Raw genomic sequence first — 16,460 nt, 5'->3', positions numbered from 1 at the left:
GCACAGGTTTGTCCTGTCCGTCAGGTGTTCTCCACAAATATATATCTTCATGTGCCACGTTGTGTTAAAGGATCCTGATACCAAATTGGGAGACAGTTACTCATGAGCTGAATTCTTGATGTAGCAGAGTTCATTTTTTTAAACTGTTGGCTCAGCTCGCCGACATCTGCTTTGTTAAAAAGTTCTATTTTTAGCTGCCTAAACTGCCTCATTTTTTTCAAAGGAGGAGGTGGTTATAAAATTTCAGCATGTTATTAATACAGCGCTAACATCGTTTTATTGAGCTAGTATTTTGGGAAGATAAAGCATAAATGGCTCTTGCACCGTGATTGCTGAGAATAGCAGATCTACATCTAATGAATACACAGACAGAGCCTGTGCATGTTATGCCTGACAGTCTCCCTCTTCATGTAACACTTGCCGGACAGAATGTACGACAAGCAAAACACGTGTACAAAGATTTGCTCTGCAGATCAAATCAGCAGTGACTGCAAAATACAAGACACTGAAAAAATCCTGTCCATACATCGCCTTACAAGTCTACCACCATAATTCATTTTTGTAATTAAAATGATTTGGTTAATGAATGAATCCTGTTCAAAGGTCTCCCCTCTCCCTGCTACCTGTGCTGTATCATTAAAGCATTATTCTCTATTAACCTTTTTTCCTGTTTATATTCCACCAGTGTACCCAGTACAGCTCTTTCCTGTGTTACTGCAGTAAGACAAGATTAATGCTGCCCTTTCAAAATGTTCCAGGACACTCCCTCAGATCTTCCGTAAACAGCAGAAATATTTCTGCCACATCTGCGTCACCCTGCTCTGCAAAGAAAAGCTGTTTTTGACGTAATACTTACACAACAAATATGACTCGGTTATATACTACATCTATATTCTAGTTTACCGGCCAGAGCTTTGCACGCCGAAGCTCTAGCTAGAATGCCTAAAATAAAAAGCAAATACTATGGCACCTAGAACGAAGATGTATATCTCCTTTTTGTGTCGCCTGTGTCCCCCAAAGGGAAGATAAACTGTTACAGGTTTTTTTAACAGCCATGGGTTTTATAGGCTTGCAGTTTTATTAATCATTTCATAGGGCTTCTCTTTATTACCGATGTTGTTTTTTTCACCTACTGACTTTCACCATGCGATTTCAAAACAAATATACTTTTTGTCTTCGCAAAAACGGTGCAGAACTTGAAGCCCCCCCTCTGCTTTGGGCTTGTATTTGCATCAGGTTACATGCACAACAGAGAGAAGCTAGGATCCACTGCATTTGTTAAAAAAAACAAATGAGGTCGTTGGGCCACTTTTGATGTCAGCTGCACAGCTGTTAAGAGATCACTCTAAGTAAGGCATAACACATGCTTGGAATAGCAGTATTAGCTCAGTAGGCAGGCTAATAAATGTGATCTCTTAATACAAATACAAACCAGATTTAACAAGCTGTTTGTTAAAAGTGCAGTTATACTGTTCCAAGTGCAATTAGACTGCCTGTAACCCTGCAACCAGACTGCTAAATGGTAAGGACAGCAATCGAGTTTGCAGGTTATTAGCCAGGGCTCTGACGCTGGTTTAATAGTTATCCCAGCAATAGTTTTTCAGAGGCCAGGATGTCCAGTCTGTTGCTGTTTATATATATATATATATATGAGAAAAGAATAAATTTTAGCAGCATATTTGTAAGATTTTTATAACTAACGTTATTTTTTTTAGGATTTAAAGGAAGGATTTGTTTGCTCCTGTGGCACTCACTTCACACAAACAAAAAAAAACATAGAATAAATTTAGCCTTATCAGCTAATAGCATCCAAGGAATACTAAATTCTCTCTCAGAAGAGTTCATTGCAGTTGTAGCTTTTATGTTGTCTCCATCCCGCTGTTCTTGTGGTATTTCTGCACTGCAGTTCACATGGCTCACCTGTCAGTCAGTCGTCACATTTTTTTTCTTTTTTTTAACTCTTGCTTTCTCAGTTTATAGTTCCCACTTTATCTTCTACTCATTTGTCCCATTTGCGCTAGCAAAACAACAAATACAGACTGACCCTTTAGCCCTGTTTTATATAAAACTACCTGTTTATAAGTGAGAATAATTTCTTTCTCTTCTTCTTTATAGAGCCTTGATAGAAATGTGGTGGTGCGCAGTCATGCACGGGTGTCCTCTCTCACCTTGAAAAATGTCCAGTTTACATATGCTGGACAGTACCTCTGCACCGCCAGCAACTCCATCGGCCAGGACGCCCGGCACATGTACCTGGAAGTCCGCTGTAAGTCACAAAACTCTGCCTGGCCGCACGCTCCAGTGGTTTATCTTTGCTGTCAACACAGATAACCATAAGTTTGCACTGTTATATGTACAAATATGAAACTGATAAGAGCTGCTGTTGCTGCTGACATCTGCTTAATAAAATGTCATCGTTTTAACGTTTCATTTTAGTCTGTTGGAAACGGGGTAGGAGTAGTGTCTAAAAGAATTCTTTTATGGAAACTCTGTTGCTACATTTATCTTTTATAAGTTGTTGCATCAGCCAAAAAACAGTCTTCAAAGAGCATGTTAAAAGTATTAGTTACTATTGTTAAATTACGAAAATCTGTTAACCGTGATACAATATACTGATTTATCAGGCAGTGAAGGTCAGTTTGTTCCTGCAGTAATTCATTTCTTTCCATATATGGAGCCCAGATGTTTTTTTCGACTTCTATCTGTGCTCAGGCACTGGATCTTTTTTTCTCTCTGTCTCCAAAAATGGTTTCTGACAGCACCTAGAGAACTTTCTCGGGTTTTGTTCTTTAGCTGATGGTTTTAGCTGTAGGCAAGGAAATCTATAGCACTAGCAATTTAACAGTAAGAGCAAGAGAGCATGTCTCTCCAGTCAAGAATAACTTGATACTCATGACATCGATTTAAACCACTGCTGCCTTGTGGCTGCCTTGCATGTGGAAATCTTTTTCTCATCTCACACAGATATTTCTCCTCATATGCATGTTTAATGCTTATTCAAAAAGGTGTCTCTAGATGGAAGGTCTCAGTGTGACACCAAAACCTTGAGCTGGTTTCACAAAGAGAGGATAGAAAAGCATTTAGACATTAAAGAGGCAATGTGTGCTGTCAGGTGTAGCAAACATTAGATAAACTGTGCTTGGTTTGTCTAACATTACTTCATTATTATTTAATTTATACCAAGCTGTTGACAGTATCAATTTTCAATTCAATTCAGTTTTATTTATACAGCGGCAAATCACAACACCAGTCGCCTCAAGGCACTTTATTTTGTAAGGTAGACCCTACAATAATACATACAGAGAAAAACCCAACAATCATATGACCCCCTATGAGCAAGCACTTTGGCGACAGTGGGAAGGAAAAACTCCCTTTTGCAGGAAGGAACCTCCAACAGAACCAGGCTCAGGGAGGGGCGGGGCCATCTGCTGCGACCAGTTGGGGTGAGAGAAGGAAGACAGGATAAAAGACATGCTGTGGAAGAGAGACAGAGATTAATAACAAGTATGATTCAATGCGGAGAGGTCTGTTAGCACATAGTGAGTGAGAAAGGTGACCAATGTTATCGCAGATAGTAACAAGATCAGTTAAAGTCCTTAAGGGTGAGGGTATCATCTTCAAGCCCATTCTCAAATTAGCTGATGCATTAAAAATGACTTAACAGCACAAAAGAAACAAAAGCAAACTTCCATACGTCTAAATTTAAAATAACATTCTTATAACATTGTGTCGTAAGTGTTTTTAAATGTACTACAGCAGTTACAGGTAATTAAGAACAACTCTTCAGGAAATCAGGTATCAACCCTGCTTTTGGATCCTAGTTCTTACTGATGTCTTTTTAATTTCTATCTTCTTTTATTTGATATGAAGAAGCCTCTAAAAACAATCTATGGTCATTGTCAGCCTCTCTGGCTTTCCATTAGCACTACTCATGTGCAGTGTCCCTTTAAGCTCAGTTTTTAAAACCTTACAATGTAGCTACAGCCCATTGGCTCACAGTTTGCCACACACGAAGAATCAATCAGAGGCGAACTAAGATTTCAGTTCAGAATCATCCAGAGCGCACAGCAGCATATCAATGACTAACCTCGTGTTGTGGATGGATCATCTCAGATGTTCTCTTGACTGAAGTTTGGTCATTTTTCAGCATCTTCCTTCTGTCATATGGTTGCATTTGTCTCAGCCCATCAGGGACAGTCACATTACCTTTGATGGAGAGTTAACATTCATCATCCATCTTGGCATGGTACCAGTCAAAAGGTACACTCAGGGGTACACAGCAGATTTTAAACTTCCCTTTATTTTTGAGCAACAGTATTTGAATATACTCCATAGTGTAGCTGACGTTGTTTCACGTAGGACTAAAAATAAGTTCTGGATCTTAATCGTGGGCATTTTTCACATCTGTCTTTGCAGGACTGGACATGTTCTTTGAAGCTTGCAAGAAATGCTGTAAAGCCTAAATTGTACTTTCTGCAGCTGGTCAACCGTGAGAGTCTGTGACACTCCAAGTAAGGGTCAACAGTGCGAGACTGTTGGCCCCTTTGATCTTTAGGGCGGTGTACCAGGAGAATTACAATTTCAACAAGTTTGATTTTTTTATATAGACACTACAAAGCTCCAGTGTGCTACAGCAGCGGTCCGGTTTATGCCCGACAATATTTTTCACGGACCAGCCTTTAATGTGTCGCGGATAAATACAACAAAATAAAACTAGTACCGGTACCGAAAAAAAGAAGATTTATTCATAACACACTTGAAAAGACCCAGGAAAACAGAGTTAACGATCAAAACGATAACAAAATAACGCTGAAAACCGATAAAAACCCTGAAAACCATACATTTCACATCTGAGCCTCAACTCTCGCGGCCCGGTACCAAACGACTCACGGACCGGTACCGTTCCGAGGCCCGGGGGTTGGGGACCGCTGTGCTACAGCACCAAGAAAAAACAAAATGACCCTAATAGTACAGTGTATGTACCCTGGTGATGGTTTAATGCTCCATCAGCACCAAACTATAAACTAGTGCTTTGATGTGTATAAAATTATACTTGATCTCATTTTGACGCCTATCAAATGTTACTTAATTAACAAAAAAAAAGATAGAGAGAGAGAGAGAGAATGAGAGAGGGAAATAAGGCCAATGGATGCTTAATTGGATTAATATGCCCCTGTGCTCAGTGCGCTTGTAATTTGCTTAGAGATATAATCACAATTCAGCATTGATAGAGATGTTTAAGGGCTTGCTAGAGTAATCATCAAATTATCAGGTAGCTGATTTACTGTTGCCAAGCAATTATCGATAAGAAAAGGTGCTTTGTCGTGGGCACAGCTCTCACTCACTGTCCCCTCTATCACCGCTCACCCACTCACACAATGGAGACGTTATCGAAGCATGGAAGTTCCTATCTGCCTCACAGCATGATCCCATTAGCTAGGCTGAGCATGTCTAGGTTTGTTCCTGAAGGACTGATAGGAAAGTGTTAATGTCCTTTCTGTTTGACTTCCATTTTGTCAGAGGTTGAAGTTTGTTTAACATGAATGTCTAATGAAAACACTGTTTGAGCTCCAAGCAGGTCACCTGTTACATACTCTTTCTGATTCTCCTAGTCCTGCTGGATGGAGAATTAGAAATTGTAACTTTAGATTTTGCTTTTTATTACAGACTTATGCATGGCTTTTTTCCCCTGCGGTTGTTAAGAGCTGAATATCAGCAAGCATGATGATATTTTAGTATTGAGGCTGCACAGAGCCATTGTTGGCTGCCTGTAGTTCTATTGAAGAATAACCCCTGCAATAGCCAATTATTCATTCAAGTTAGGATGTCCTGATAGCCAAAGACAAGCTAATTCACCTACTTGGTGTATGGGCATAAGACAGCATTTCTTTCTGCGATACTGATATTGATTACATATTGTATGAAACTGACAGATCAATGAGAGAAAGAAAAACTAATTCATACTACAGATTAATTCCCCAAAGAAGCTGAACAGGAAACACTTTGAATGTAAAATAGTTCAGGGGTTTTTGGTTGGGAGTTTTATGGAGTATTATTTCAGTGTTCCACTAAAAAAGACTAAATTCCTTCTAATAGTAATGCAGTCTTTAATAGTAATGCAATTATGTGTAGTAAGTATCGCTGTTGCTGCCACTTTTGTATGAATGTACTAGTCATGCAAATGTGACGCTGTCATCTTTTTTGTATAACTATTGCATTTGTATGCACTTTGTTATATGATATCATTATGGGCACTGTGCAGTCTATTTAATATACATGAGCTCTATGCAGCCTACTTGATATGTATGAACCCTATGTGGCAGATGCATTCCTCCTATGTTCACCTATACCAGGCTAGCAGCCTGCAGAAATCAAACAGGCAAGTCGCAGGCCCTATAGAGTCAATGAGACCAAAAGCAGCACTGACAGAAAGAGTGAGAATCTAATCAGAGCTGCAGGAGATGGAACATCTATTGACTCAGCCTTGTCCATCAATCCCAGCCGCAGCATGCTGCAGACTTTTAAAGGATAGGGTCAGAAGTAAAGCCCTGGCAGTGTCAGGGGCCACTGCATTTTACGGCACTCGTGAAGCAAAGCATACTTCACTGAATTTAAAATCAATGCTCAGTGATTTGAGCAGGAGATTTTAAAAGGAAACAATGAAGGGAAGAATTAATTAACTTTACCGTCCGTTACCTTTACTCTTGTCTGTTTTCCTGTCAAAAATTGGGGTGCAGTGTAACAGGTTTGGCTATATGGTATCAACTCATTTCATGTAGGAAGTGAAAATAGCTTGGTCAAACTGTTGCTTGGTTTCAGTCGTTTATTTGATTTTTGCTGCATAATCCATAAGTATGCTACAGGCACATATAAGATTAAAGAAATCAAAGAAAAATAATCTGGTCATCAAACCCCGAGCAGTGCTATTTCTTTAAACTAAGTGGTTGTGCTAATTTATAATTATTAGTTATAATGTTTTTTTTTTATTTGTAACACATTCATAAACTCTCTGAAGCATTTTCATGTCTTATAAAACCAGCACAAGTTGGCTGTAAAACATAAATCCATACCATAAAAGGCATTAAATTTATAGATCACAAGTAAAGCATTAGAATTCATTTAGTATCTGTTTACCATTCTGTAAAACTGTAGCTTTTGTCACCATTGCCACGACTGCTTTCTTTTCCGTAGTGAGTGTGTTTTACATGTCTTTTTTCTGCTGCCATGAATTCTAAATCGAGTATTTTTACTGGTAGCCTTGATTAAAGCTGCTAGAAATGTGGAGAAGAGCTTCAAGGATGAAAGGAAATACTGCCATTCGTAACAAGATATAATGGCCATATCCAACTGACTGATACCGTTCTGTCCTTTAGACTTTTCAACAGAGCTTGGAGTTTTTATTATACCGCACATACTTAAAAATCAGTGCTGCTTTTTACAAGCAGATTCCTGTTGGATTCAATTTAGACTGTTGTAAAAGTGAACGTTTTACTCACATACAGCTGATTATATGCAGTATTTACATCTTGGCTGTTTCATCTTGCAGATATTTTGGGTCATTATTGTGCTGTTTGATGAATCCTACATCACCCAGAATGTCTTCTTTTGTTTCATCTGTTTTTCTCCCCATTGAGTATCCAGTACTACTTTCTGCACTACCTAATAATGCATCACATGTGTAGTAAAGGAGTTTGTTCCACGGGTTTGTCAGTCATCTGCATAAATTTGGCCAACCATAAGAGTTGTTTTCTTTAACTTGTCTGAGTAATTTCAGTAAACCTTTGACAATCTGCTTATCTGTTTCAAGTATCCTCACTCCCCTGTCTATTCCTTCAGATACTCCAAAGATCCTGGGTTCGGTGACAGTATATACATGGGAGGGAAACCCGGCCAACATCAGTTGTGAGGTGGAGGCTCATCCCGGAGCCTCGGTGGTTTGGTTCAGAGACGGCTTCCAGCTGCCCACTGCCAACAGCACTAATATGAAGATCTATAACACACCATCTGTCAGCTACCTTGAGGTGTGCTGCATCTGTCTTCTTAATGCTGATTTCTACTGACATAAAGAGGCACAAAATACACAAACATGCTCTGTATATTTGACATAGTTTGGCAGATTACTTAGAACGCAGCTCCGTTTTTTTTATTGTTTTTGAGAAGTATCCAAAAACGCACACACAAAAAAACAGAGTCGTAGCTCACAAAAGGCTTTCTGTTTGTTACACAAGAATGAATTGTGGCTAATATAAGCCACTGTTTTAGTGAGATTAAAGAGTAACGTGAAAGATTGCATTAAAAGCTAACAAGTAGTTCCAGACCAACTTTAAATGGACTATAATTATAGGCCTAGTGTTGAGCACACTCAACTGCTAGACACTGTGTTAATGAACCAATGGGTAATGATTAAAATCAAGAAATCTGTGCATCTGCATAACAACCAGGCTCCAGATCTAACACAAATGCTAAATAGCAGAAAAGCATTAAGTGAGACTACACCCTAATGATCTACACTGTGTTTAAGTTCGTCATGCATATAGTCAGAGTCTTTTTTTCTTTCTTTTTTTTTGTGTTCACATCCAAAAACTTGAGACATAACCTGATATTTCTCGGTGTTTTTGTCTCTTTTTGTTTCTTTTTGTCTTTCAGATTACCCCTGATTCTCAAAACGACTTTGGCAGTTACAACTGCACAGCGACCAATGTGATGGGTTCTGAATCCAAGGAATTCCTTCTTATCCAAGCAGGTTTGTTAACCAGAAATTACTCCCATTTAGGTGAAATTTTTAGTGTCTTGGGGAAACAAAAGAAACACTCTAAATAATGAAATGACGAGACTTCACGTTTCCAGGCTGGCCAGTGTCTTTTATGCAGAAGTGAAATAAGAACTTCACAAACCACTGCCATGGACTGAATTTTAGAGTCATATTCCCAATATGGATCTAACCACCTAAAAACAAATGGTTTGACAACTCACCAGTAAAACCAAGAGAAAGGTCGATCAGTTTAGCAGTAAAAATGTAAAAGTAATTTCTGAATGCAATCAGAAGCTACTTTAGGAAGCAAAGGTATAAAAAAATCTCCATCAGAAGTTCTAGCAGAGCAGGAACAAATGGAACCACTGCTGTATGCAAGACAAGTGGTAATGAATGAGAAGTATGAATGAAAGATTTAGAATTTATGATGAACTAATTTATCTGCTTTGTCTGTATTTAGAGCAACAGTGCGCAGATCTGAAGCATCTACTTGTGAAAGTGTAGTCAGGATGGTGTGAATTGACTTCAGATGATTAAAAGACTTCTAGCAAAGATATGCGTGTATTGCCTGGATACAAATGAAAAGTGGCATTGTGTTTGTGTATGAGGAAGCACAAAGGCATCCTGCAGTATAAATAGGGAAGAAAAACAAACCAGGACTTGGAGACACTCAGAGCACAGGCTAGACAGGCAATGGAAGAAAATTGAAATCACAGCGGAACTGCCCTTTAAGTCTTATTTTCTCGCGTTAGCTTCATTTGGTATGCAAATTGCTTTGGACCCATTAGAAGTAGAAGGTCGCTCAGGACCTTGTCTAAATGCAGGGTGGTCAAATTAATTATGGTAACACCCTGTGCTGACATTGTGTAATATCCTGTAGGCTTTTTGAGGTATTTTTTGTAATTTGCTGCATAACTCGTCTGTATGCCTAAAGTGACTGCTTCCAAACAGAGTTATCCTAAAAAGAACCCTGTAAATAAGTCTCCACACCTTTTCTCTGCAATTATGTCCGTGAGAACATTTTTGCATGTAATGTGAGGCAAAGAGCTCGACCAAACGAAGCTATTTGAGACACGGTACTCAGTCCAGAAAAGGCATCATTAAAGAAATCATTGGGTAAGCAGATCCAGGACGCGTGCAGACATATGCAGATGAGCTTATAATTAGTTTAATCCCTCTTGACAGTGACATAGTCATCCCAGTTTGCTTTTTTTTTTAATTATCAGCAGATTGATATCAAAGAAGATTAACGTGCTTCAGCCTCGCTAGTGAACCTGTTTCATTGCAATGTTCATTACACCAAACAAATGAATTAATAATAACGTGGAATAATTGTTTAAACACATATCTTAATCATGATTTTAGTATGTGGCGGCAAATGTCAGCAAAGTCAAAAGACTTCATCCCCCTGGATCCATGTGGGTTTATTTCCAGTAAGGCGATACTCTGTGCATTGACCTGATCATTTTTCTGTATCTAGATGTTTTACCTTGACATGAACATGCAACAAAAAGGCTAGAATAAAAGAAACTGTCACTTTTTAACCAGTGATTTACATGGGACACAAATAATAGACCAGTGTACCACAGAACTAATATACTGATTAGCATCGTAAAGGCTGAAAGATTAAAAACAGAATGACATCGTCCACAGAGGAAAGTTTCATTTTGTTATTAAATCAATCCCAGGGATGAGCTGAAGTTGTACTGTCCCTGCAAACTTTGAGTACCGGGCACACAGTTAGCACGGCTGCAACTTGGTGTCATAATTGTTAATTAATGAATGTGAAGCATTTTCTCTTAAGTTTGATAAAAAAGCCTCGCAAATGAAAACAGTTAATGCTGATGATGTCAGTGAGGACCTTTGTCATAGTACTCACAGAGGTGGGTGTGATTGTTATCTCAAGTGAGGACTGAAATTGCACTGTGGTAAATACCATCCTATGTTTAGCCACAACGTGAGCACTTTTCCAGCATGGTAACATTTTTGTAGTAAGCTGAAATGAGTTTCATGAAAAGAGGGAGAGAGAGAGGATAGAGATGCAAATACAGCCAGAAATATAAAACCGCTATGATAAGAGCTGCTGCTGCTGCTGCTAGATTTCAAATTAGTCGATTGAAGAAGAGTTTATGAAGCTCTGAAACCTATTTTAAATTAATCAAACCGATTCCTAACATTAAATATTAGTCCTTTTTTTGTTGTTTTTCTTTTTCCCCACACTGCAGCAGAGCAAAGAACATAGTGTGCACAATGGAAGCTAAAAGCAGTTTATGAAAAGCTGTAATTTTTTTTTGCTTTTTAAAAAGCTTTTGAAAACTGAAAAAAGTATTAACACATTATTTTCCCTGCTTGCCGTTGCAGAGGTGCCGTCATCGCCTGTAATTCAACAAGTGGAGCCTTTCTCAAGCACAGCAGTGGTAAAGTTTGAGGAGCCTGATTCAATGGGTGGAGTGCCAATTATCAAGTATAGAGTGGAATGGCGTTTGCCTGGCCAGGACTGGACTGGCAAGGAGGAAGATGTTGAGGATGGTGAGTCGGTCATAACGCAAACTAAATTTGCTGGATTATCCCTCCTTGTGTATAACAAGCACATGTAGAAGTGGTAGCCTTTACAAAAAATGCCATTATGGAAGTTTAGGGCTCGTATAGCCTCATTTAGCCATTAGCAGGAGATTGAAAATGACTGCTGGGACAAAGATTTCTCTGTATGATTTAGGTTTGCTATGATTCCTGAGTAGTCATCTCTTCCATACATTTCCCCTTAGAGCCCTGAAAAACATACTTTCAGTGAAGCGCAGTGGATGGAAGGGTTGTTATTTACCACTTTCCGTGTCGGCATCAGCTGCATCATCCACACCTTAGTACCACTTAGGCCACTTTAATTCTTAGCATCCAACTGATGCATCATACTTTAAGAGCCATCCTGAAGGGGAGGACTCTAGAGTCCATCTTTGTCAGCAAATCTATGGAATTATTCATTTCTGCCGTTAGGTAAAAAAGGCTCAAGGCTTGAGATTTTCTTGTTAATCATAATATTTAAACATTAAATTCCAGGGTAATCCACTGTAAAGTTTGCGGTGCAAAGAGAAACGCAGCACAGCGTTTCAGCTCCGCGACTGTTATGTGTTTATGTCTAGTTCCTACATGCCGAAAACAGTTCTGCGACAACATTTAATCCAAACATGACAGTAGCTGATGTCAAGAAGAGATGTGGAACACAGTATAGCCTAAATGACAGTCAGCTCCGACACTGACAGGCCCTAGATAATATCCCCGTCCCGCTGAGGGTTTGTGGCTCCTGCAAATCTGGATGGTTTTCGTCCTGTCTGCCACATGGGATGTATCAGTCAGTGGCTGACAGGCTGTGCTGTCAGCTCAAGGCCCATGAGCCGCCTGACATGTGAGCGTGTACACAAAACGAAATGCATGGACCCACACGCAAACAGTCAGTGTTGTCAGAAATATTTCATACAGCTAGTTAAACCACTCTGTGTCTAATAAATCTGAGCGATTTTGAAACACACATGCTGTGAAAGGACCTTGCAAAACACATCGTATTTCCTAAGATACTTGTAATATCATTTTTTAAAGGTCTAGCTACTGAAGCTACAATATGCCATGAAGGGAGGCAGTATATTGTTACTGATACTGAATTATCAAGTGGCTGAACTGTGTCAATAAAAAGGCTTTTGTGTCTGTCACAGTACTGTGACTCAGAGCTGCCATCACATGTTTAAAAGCAGTACTGCCAGATATAGATACCACACCCATATCACTGTGGGTCCATGCTATATAGGTACTGATGCTGCTGTGTGCACACACATAAAACAGCCTTACTTCTGCACTGTGTAAATATTTCTGCATGTACTAACAGATCATATGTAGCTTCATGCATTGTGTATCCATATAGTCTGTAGTAATTTCTGTGTAAATATAAAATACTCACATTTGCTTTCCCATAATGCATAAAGTATACAGTGCAGAGTAGATCTTAATGGTAATCTACCTCAGTGCTTGACTGGTATTTCTCACTGATGTGTTTTTGATGGCAGTGGTTTTGGGGCCATGGAGCATTCAGTTCTATACATGAAAATACTCTTTTTCTTTTAGTGTTTTTGTCTTTAGTTTGGGATTTATTGAAGATATACGAGCTCGCACTATTGATAGGCTGATGTTACTGTGAATTCAAATAAGCATTAATTAAAAACACATCATTTTAGGACCTATTTCTAAAATCAGTGAGCATATCAAGTAATATTTCACATTATTTACCTACCTTTTGACTGAAAATTATTAATACTAATCGGTACCTGGATATTATACATTTTTATAATTAAATCTAATCACAAATCCTTAATACTAATAATCATTTTCTCAGATACCCAGTATCTGGATGTCCTTTTATATGTTTTTAACCAAATATTGAATTTTAGTCCTTACTGTTTATGGAAATAACAGTAAATTTTTCACATTGTACACGTAATTACAATATTAGTGCTGCAGTAATGTTGAAAGACACTGACTAAGATGCACCGAATTTAATAACGTTTTATTTGTGGAGAAAACCTTTTACATAAGCAGAGGCAACCAACATGCCCCCCCCACAGGTATATTACTTTGAGCTGGCTGTAAAAATTTAATCTGACCATTAATGGACTCAGCAAAGACATCAGTTTTATGCTGCTGCTAAAAGCCCAGTTCTCAATTCATCTGCTCTAATGCTTGAAAGCTGTATTCATGCAGTTTCCCCGAGCAGCCTTATGCTCAGCTCTTTCTGCAAGTCCGTCTCACTGATACATAAATTTGAGACATAAATGGTCACAGTAATGGAGAGATGTTTCTCAGTTGGTTTTCACAGCCTAAATTTGTTCTCATCCATGAAATTACTATTCTTTGTATAGCACACTGAGAGATCAGCCAACTCAGTTTTATAACAAATGTCAAGACCGTGAATGTGTATCGTGACTGAAATCTCAACTGTTCCTTGGAAGGAACAACGTGACTGTCAAAAGCAAATTTTAAACTTAAAAAAATCTTAAAACTGAGTTTTAGAAAGTAATAATTTTATAAGATGTATTACACTTCAATGTAGATTATTGAATATAGATTGTTGTTGTTGTTGGGAGATTATTGGTTATATCAATGGAATTTACCCTGAAAAATGGCATTTAAAGATCACTGCAATGGCCTTTAAAAAAACATAATACACCTGAGAGCTCTTGTATAACAATAGATCTTTGATTCCCCCCCAACAATAGAACCTGAAATATAAAATCACAGAGCCCCTCTGCAATTACAATTTATGCCCTTCTTGGGATTTGTTTTTCACATATACAATTAAAATTAATAACCCCTCTATTGGTCATTGTGGTTGCTGTTTGTATGCAACTGAGTCATTGTTATAAACTCATTAAAATTGTAGTTCACCTGTGGGGTCCTGGCATCAAGTGTCAACAAAAAGCTTTCAGCATGGAATTACTGCCTCGGTTTTTTGTAGTTCCAAGGTTTCATGTAGGAAATATTCTTCTCCTAATATGGATCAGGCCACAGCAGGCATCCCGCTGAATCATTCTGAGCAACTTATAGGAGAAATACCCCATTTTTATTATATTGTGGTGAGCTTAAGCGAAAGGAGGAGACAGAGATCTCTACTTTGGGAAGCAGAGCAAAGTGTGAGTGTAAAAAACAAAATGAAAACAATCTTGAACGGGTGGACTAGTGCATTACTCTACTGCGGCCTATGAGAAGGTAAGTAGCACGCAGGCAGCCACACTGACCAACCTCACATAAATTGGTAAAAGCCAACATGATTGGGTCACATATGAAATGTTCCCAGAGTCTCAGTTCTGAATTCCTCGGGTCACTGTACACCTTTATGGAATAACACCACCTTGCCTCCAACAGACATGACTGGGATCACCATCACTAATTTGAAACCAGAAACTACATACGAGGTCAGGATGTCCGCCATCAATGGGAAAGGTGAAGGCGAGAGCAGCCAGGCCAGCACTTTCAAGACTGAGCCAGTCCGTAAGTACTCCCCTCGCTTCTTGCTCCTGCTCTAAGTGCTCCTCTGACCCAAATGCTTTGAACCTAATGCCGTAGCTCACTCCGCTGCCTCCCCGTGTCTAGCTGTGCCCAGATGCTTTCACCCTTACGTTCCTCTATTCTCATGCCAAGCCCCCAGCGCAATCCTTTTCCATCCAGGCCAGAAGAAACGATAACTCACGACGACGCCGTCACTCCATGATCCAACTTTGTTAATAGGGTTAACGATGCAATGTGTAACCTACCTCTCCTTCATCACCTAGCACTTTTATGTACCTCTTTTTTTGGTGAATGTTTGCAGCGTGTAAGTCTGAATGAACCCTCGTCTTCATAGCCCACAGCTCAGGTGATTTACTGAAAGCTTTCTGCAAAGTACGTGCACATTCTTAAAGCTGATTTATACTTCAGTGTGAAAGAGTGTTGTCTCTGTATTTATAGTTCAGTGACAGCATGCATTTTTAATGTAGCAGCCACACATCGAGTCCTGCTGAGAATTGTTTATATTTTCTGATAGTGATGGCAGAGCATGATGAATTACTGGATATTTTAGAAGGTCAAGAACATTTTCTATTTAACGGCGTTAAAGCGGGTTTGGTGGATATTCTGGACATATTTGTCATTGCCCTTGGTGCTTCCTATATATCACAGCTTAGTTAGTTAGACATATGGGGCAAACTTTACATCAAAGAGCAGGTATGTGACACTTGTCATCACCAGGATGTGTCGGCCTGACATGAAATGTGACTTTGAGTGTATTTTTGTCACACGCTTCTCACTGAAGTATAAATTGGGCCAGATAGTAGTGTAAATACGCGTACATTCTGCATTTTGATTCTCTTTCAAATCCAAATCATATAGCAAAAATGATCCAGTAACTGCTGTTTAACATGATAACAAGTGATTGCACATTGTAACATAGTAAAAAATAATAAGGATGTAAATTCACGGGAGAGGAAACAGAGCTTTTTATCAGTCAGCATTTCAAACCAAGGTCAGGAATAAATCTTTGTCTTATTTTGTGCCTGCCTTCATGTCACACTTCCATTTGTGTGCTTCCCCCCCCCCCCCCCCCCCCCCTTTAGAAATAGCTCCTCAGCATCCTCTTATTTTGCTTGCAGTAAAAAAAAAAAAAAAACAAATCTCTTCCCTGTGTTCATTATGCTTATTTTGGAAACCCTTTTAACTTGAAGTTCAGCTCAGACGTTACAAAAATTGACTAAAATTTGATGGAGGAATCATATTAGATGCTGTAATCAGTTTGTTATATTGCATCAGAGTGGGGGGAGGGGGGGATTATCAGCCGCAAATCCAGATTCCTTACCTTGATCGACACCTTGAAGTCATTAAAAGTATTTTCTACTGTAGTTGCTGATACAGTACCAGTATTATCAACTGTAAAACAGAGAGAAGCAGAACTTTGTGTGAACAGAATACTCAGTAAGGCACAATAGACAGTGGGTTAACGATTTGACAGGGCAGCTGGCCTCTTTCATTGATCATATTTCTCATTTCATTGTTTTTTTCTTCTCTTTGTTTTATTGTTTTCTCATCTGGTTTTTCATCTGTTCTCTCTTCCATTGGACTTCTCAGGGTATTCTGTCACAAGTAAGTTTCTGTCCTCCATGTCTTGGCTGCTTTAAATTCGTCTGCATTTTGTCTC

The 16,460-nt window shown here is 39.0% G+C and overlaps 1 protein-coding gene across 1 annotated transcript in view; it reads left to right on the top strand.

Moving 5' to 3' along the window:
* The window catches only part of ncam1a (neural cell adhesion molecule 1a), a 267,214-nt gene that overhangs the window by 210,432 nt on the left and 40,322 nt on the right, over positions 1-16,460 (top strand). Inside the window, exons 9-13 of the mRNA XM_085364059.1 lie at positions 2,116-2,266; positions 7,837-8,021; positions 8,647-8,743; positions 11,114-11,281; positions 14,657-14,782. Of these exons, the coding sequence (XP_085220185.1) occupies positions 2,116-2,266; positions 7,837-8,021; positions 8,647-8,743; positions 11,114-11,281; positions 14,657-14,782 (727 nt within the window). The remainder of the gene's footprint in view (positions 1-2,115; positions 2,267-7,836; positions 8,022-8,646; positions 8,744-11,113; positions 11,282-14,656; positions 14,783-16,460) is intronic.

The sequence above is a fragment of the Diplotaxodon limnothrissa genome, linkage group LG10 (genome assembly GCF_057381915.1).
Source record: "Diplotaxodon limnothrissa isolate DT_005_m linkage group LG10, D_limnothrissa_male_GT1.1, whole genome shotgun sequence".
Lineage (NCBI taxonomy): Eukaryota > Metazoa > Chordata > Actinopteri > Cichliformes > Cichlidae > Diplotaxodon > Diplotaxodon limnothrissa.
This window is presented reverse-complemented; position numbering and strand designations above follow the sequence as displayed.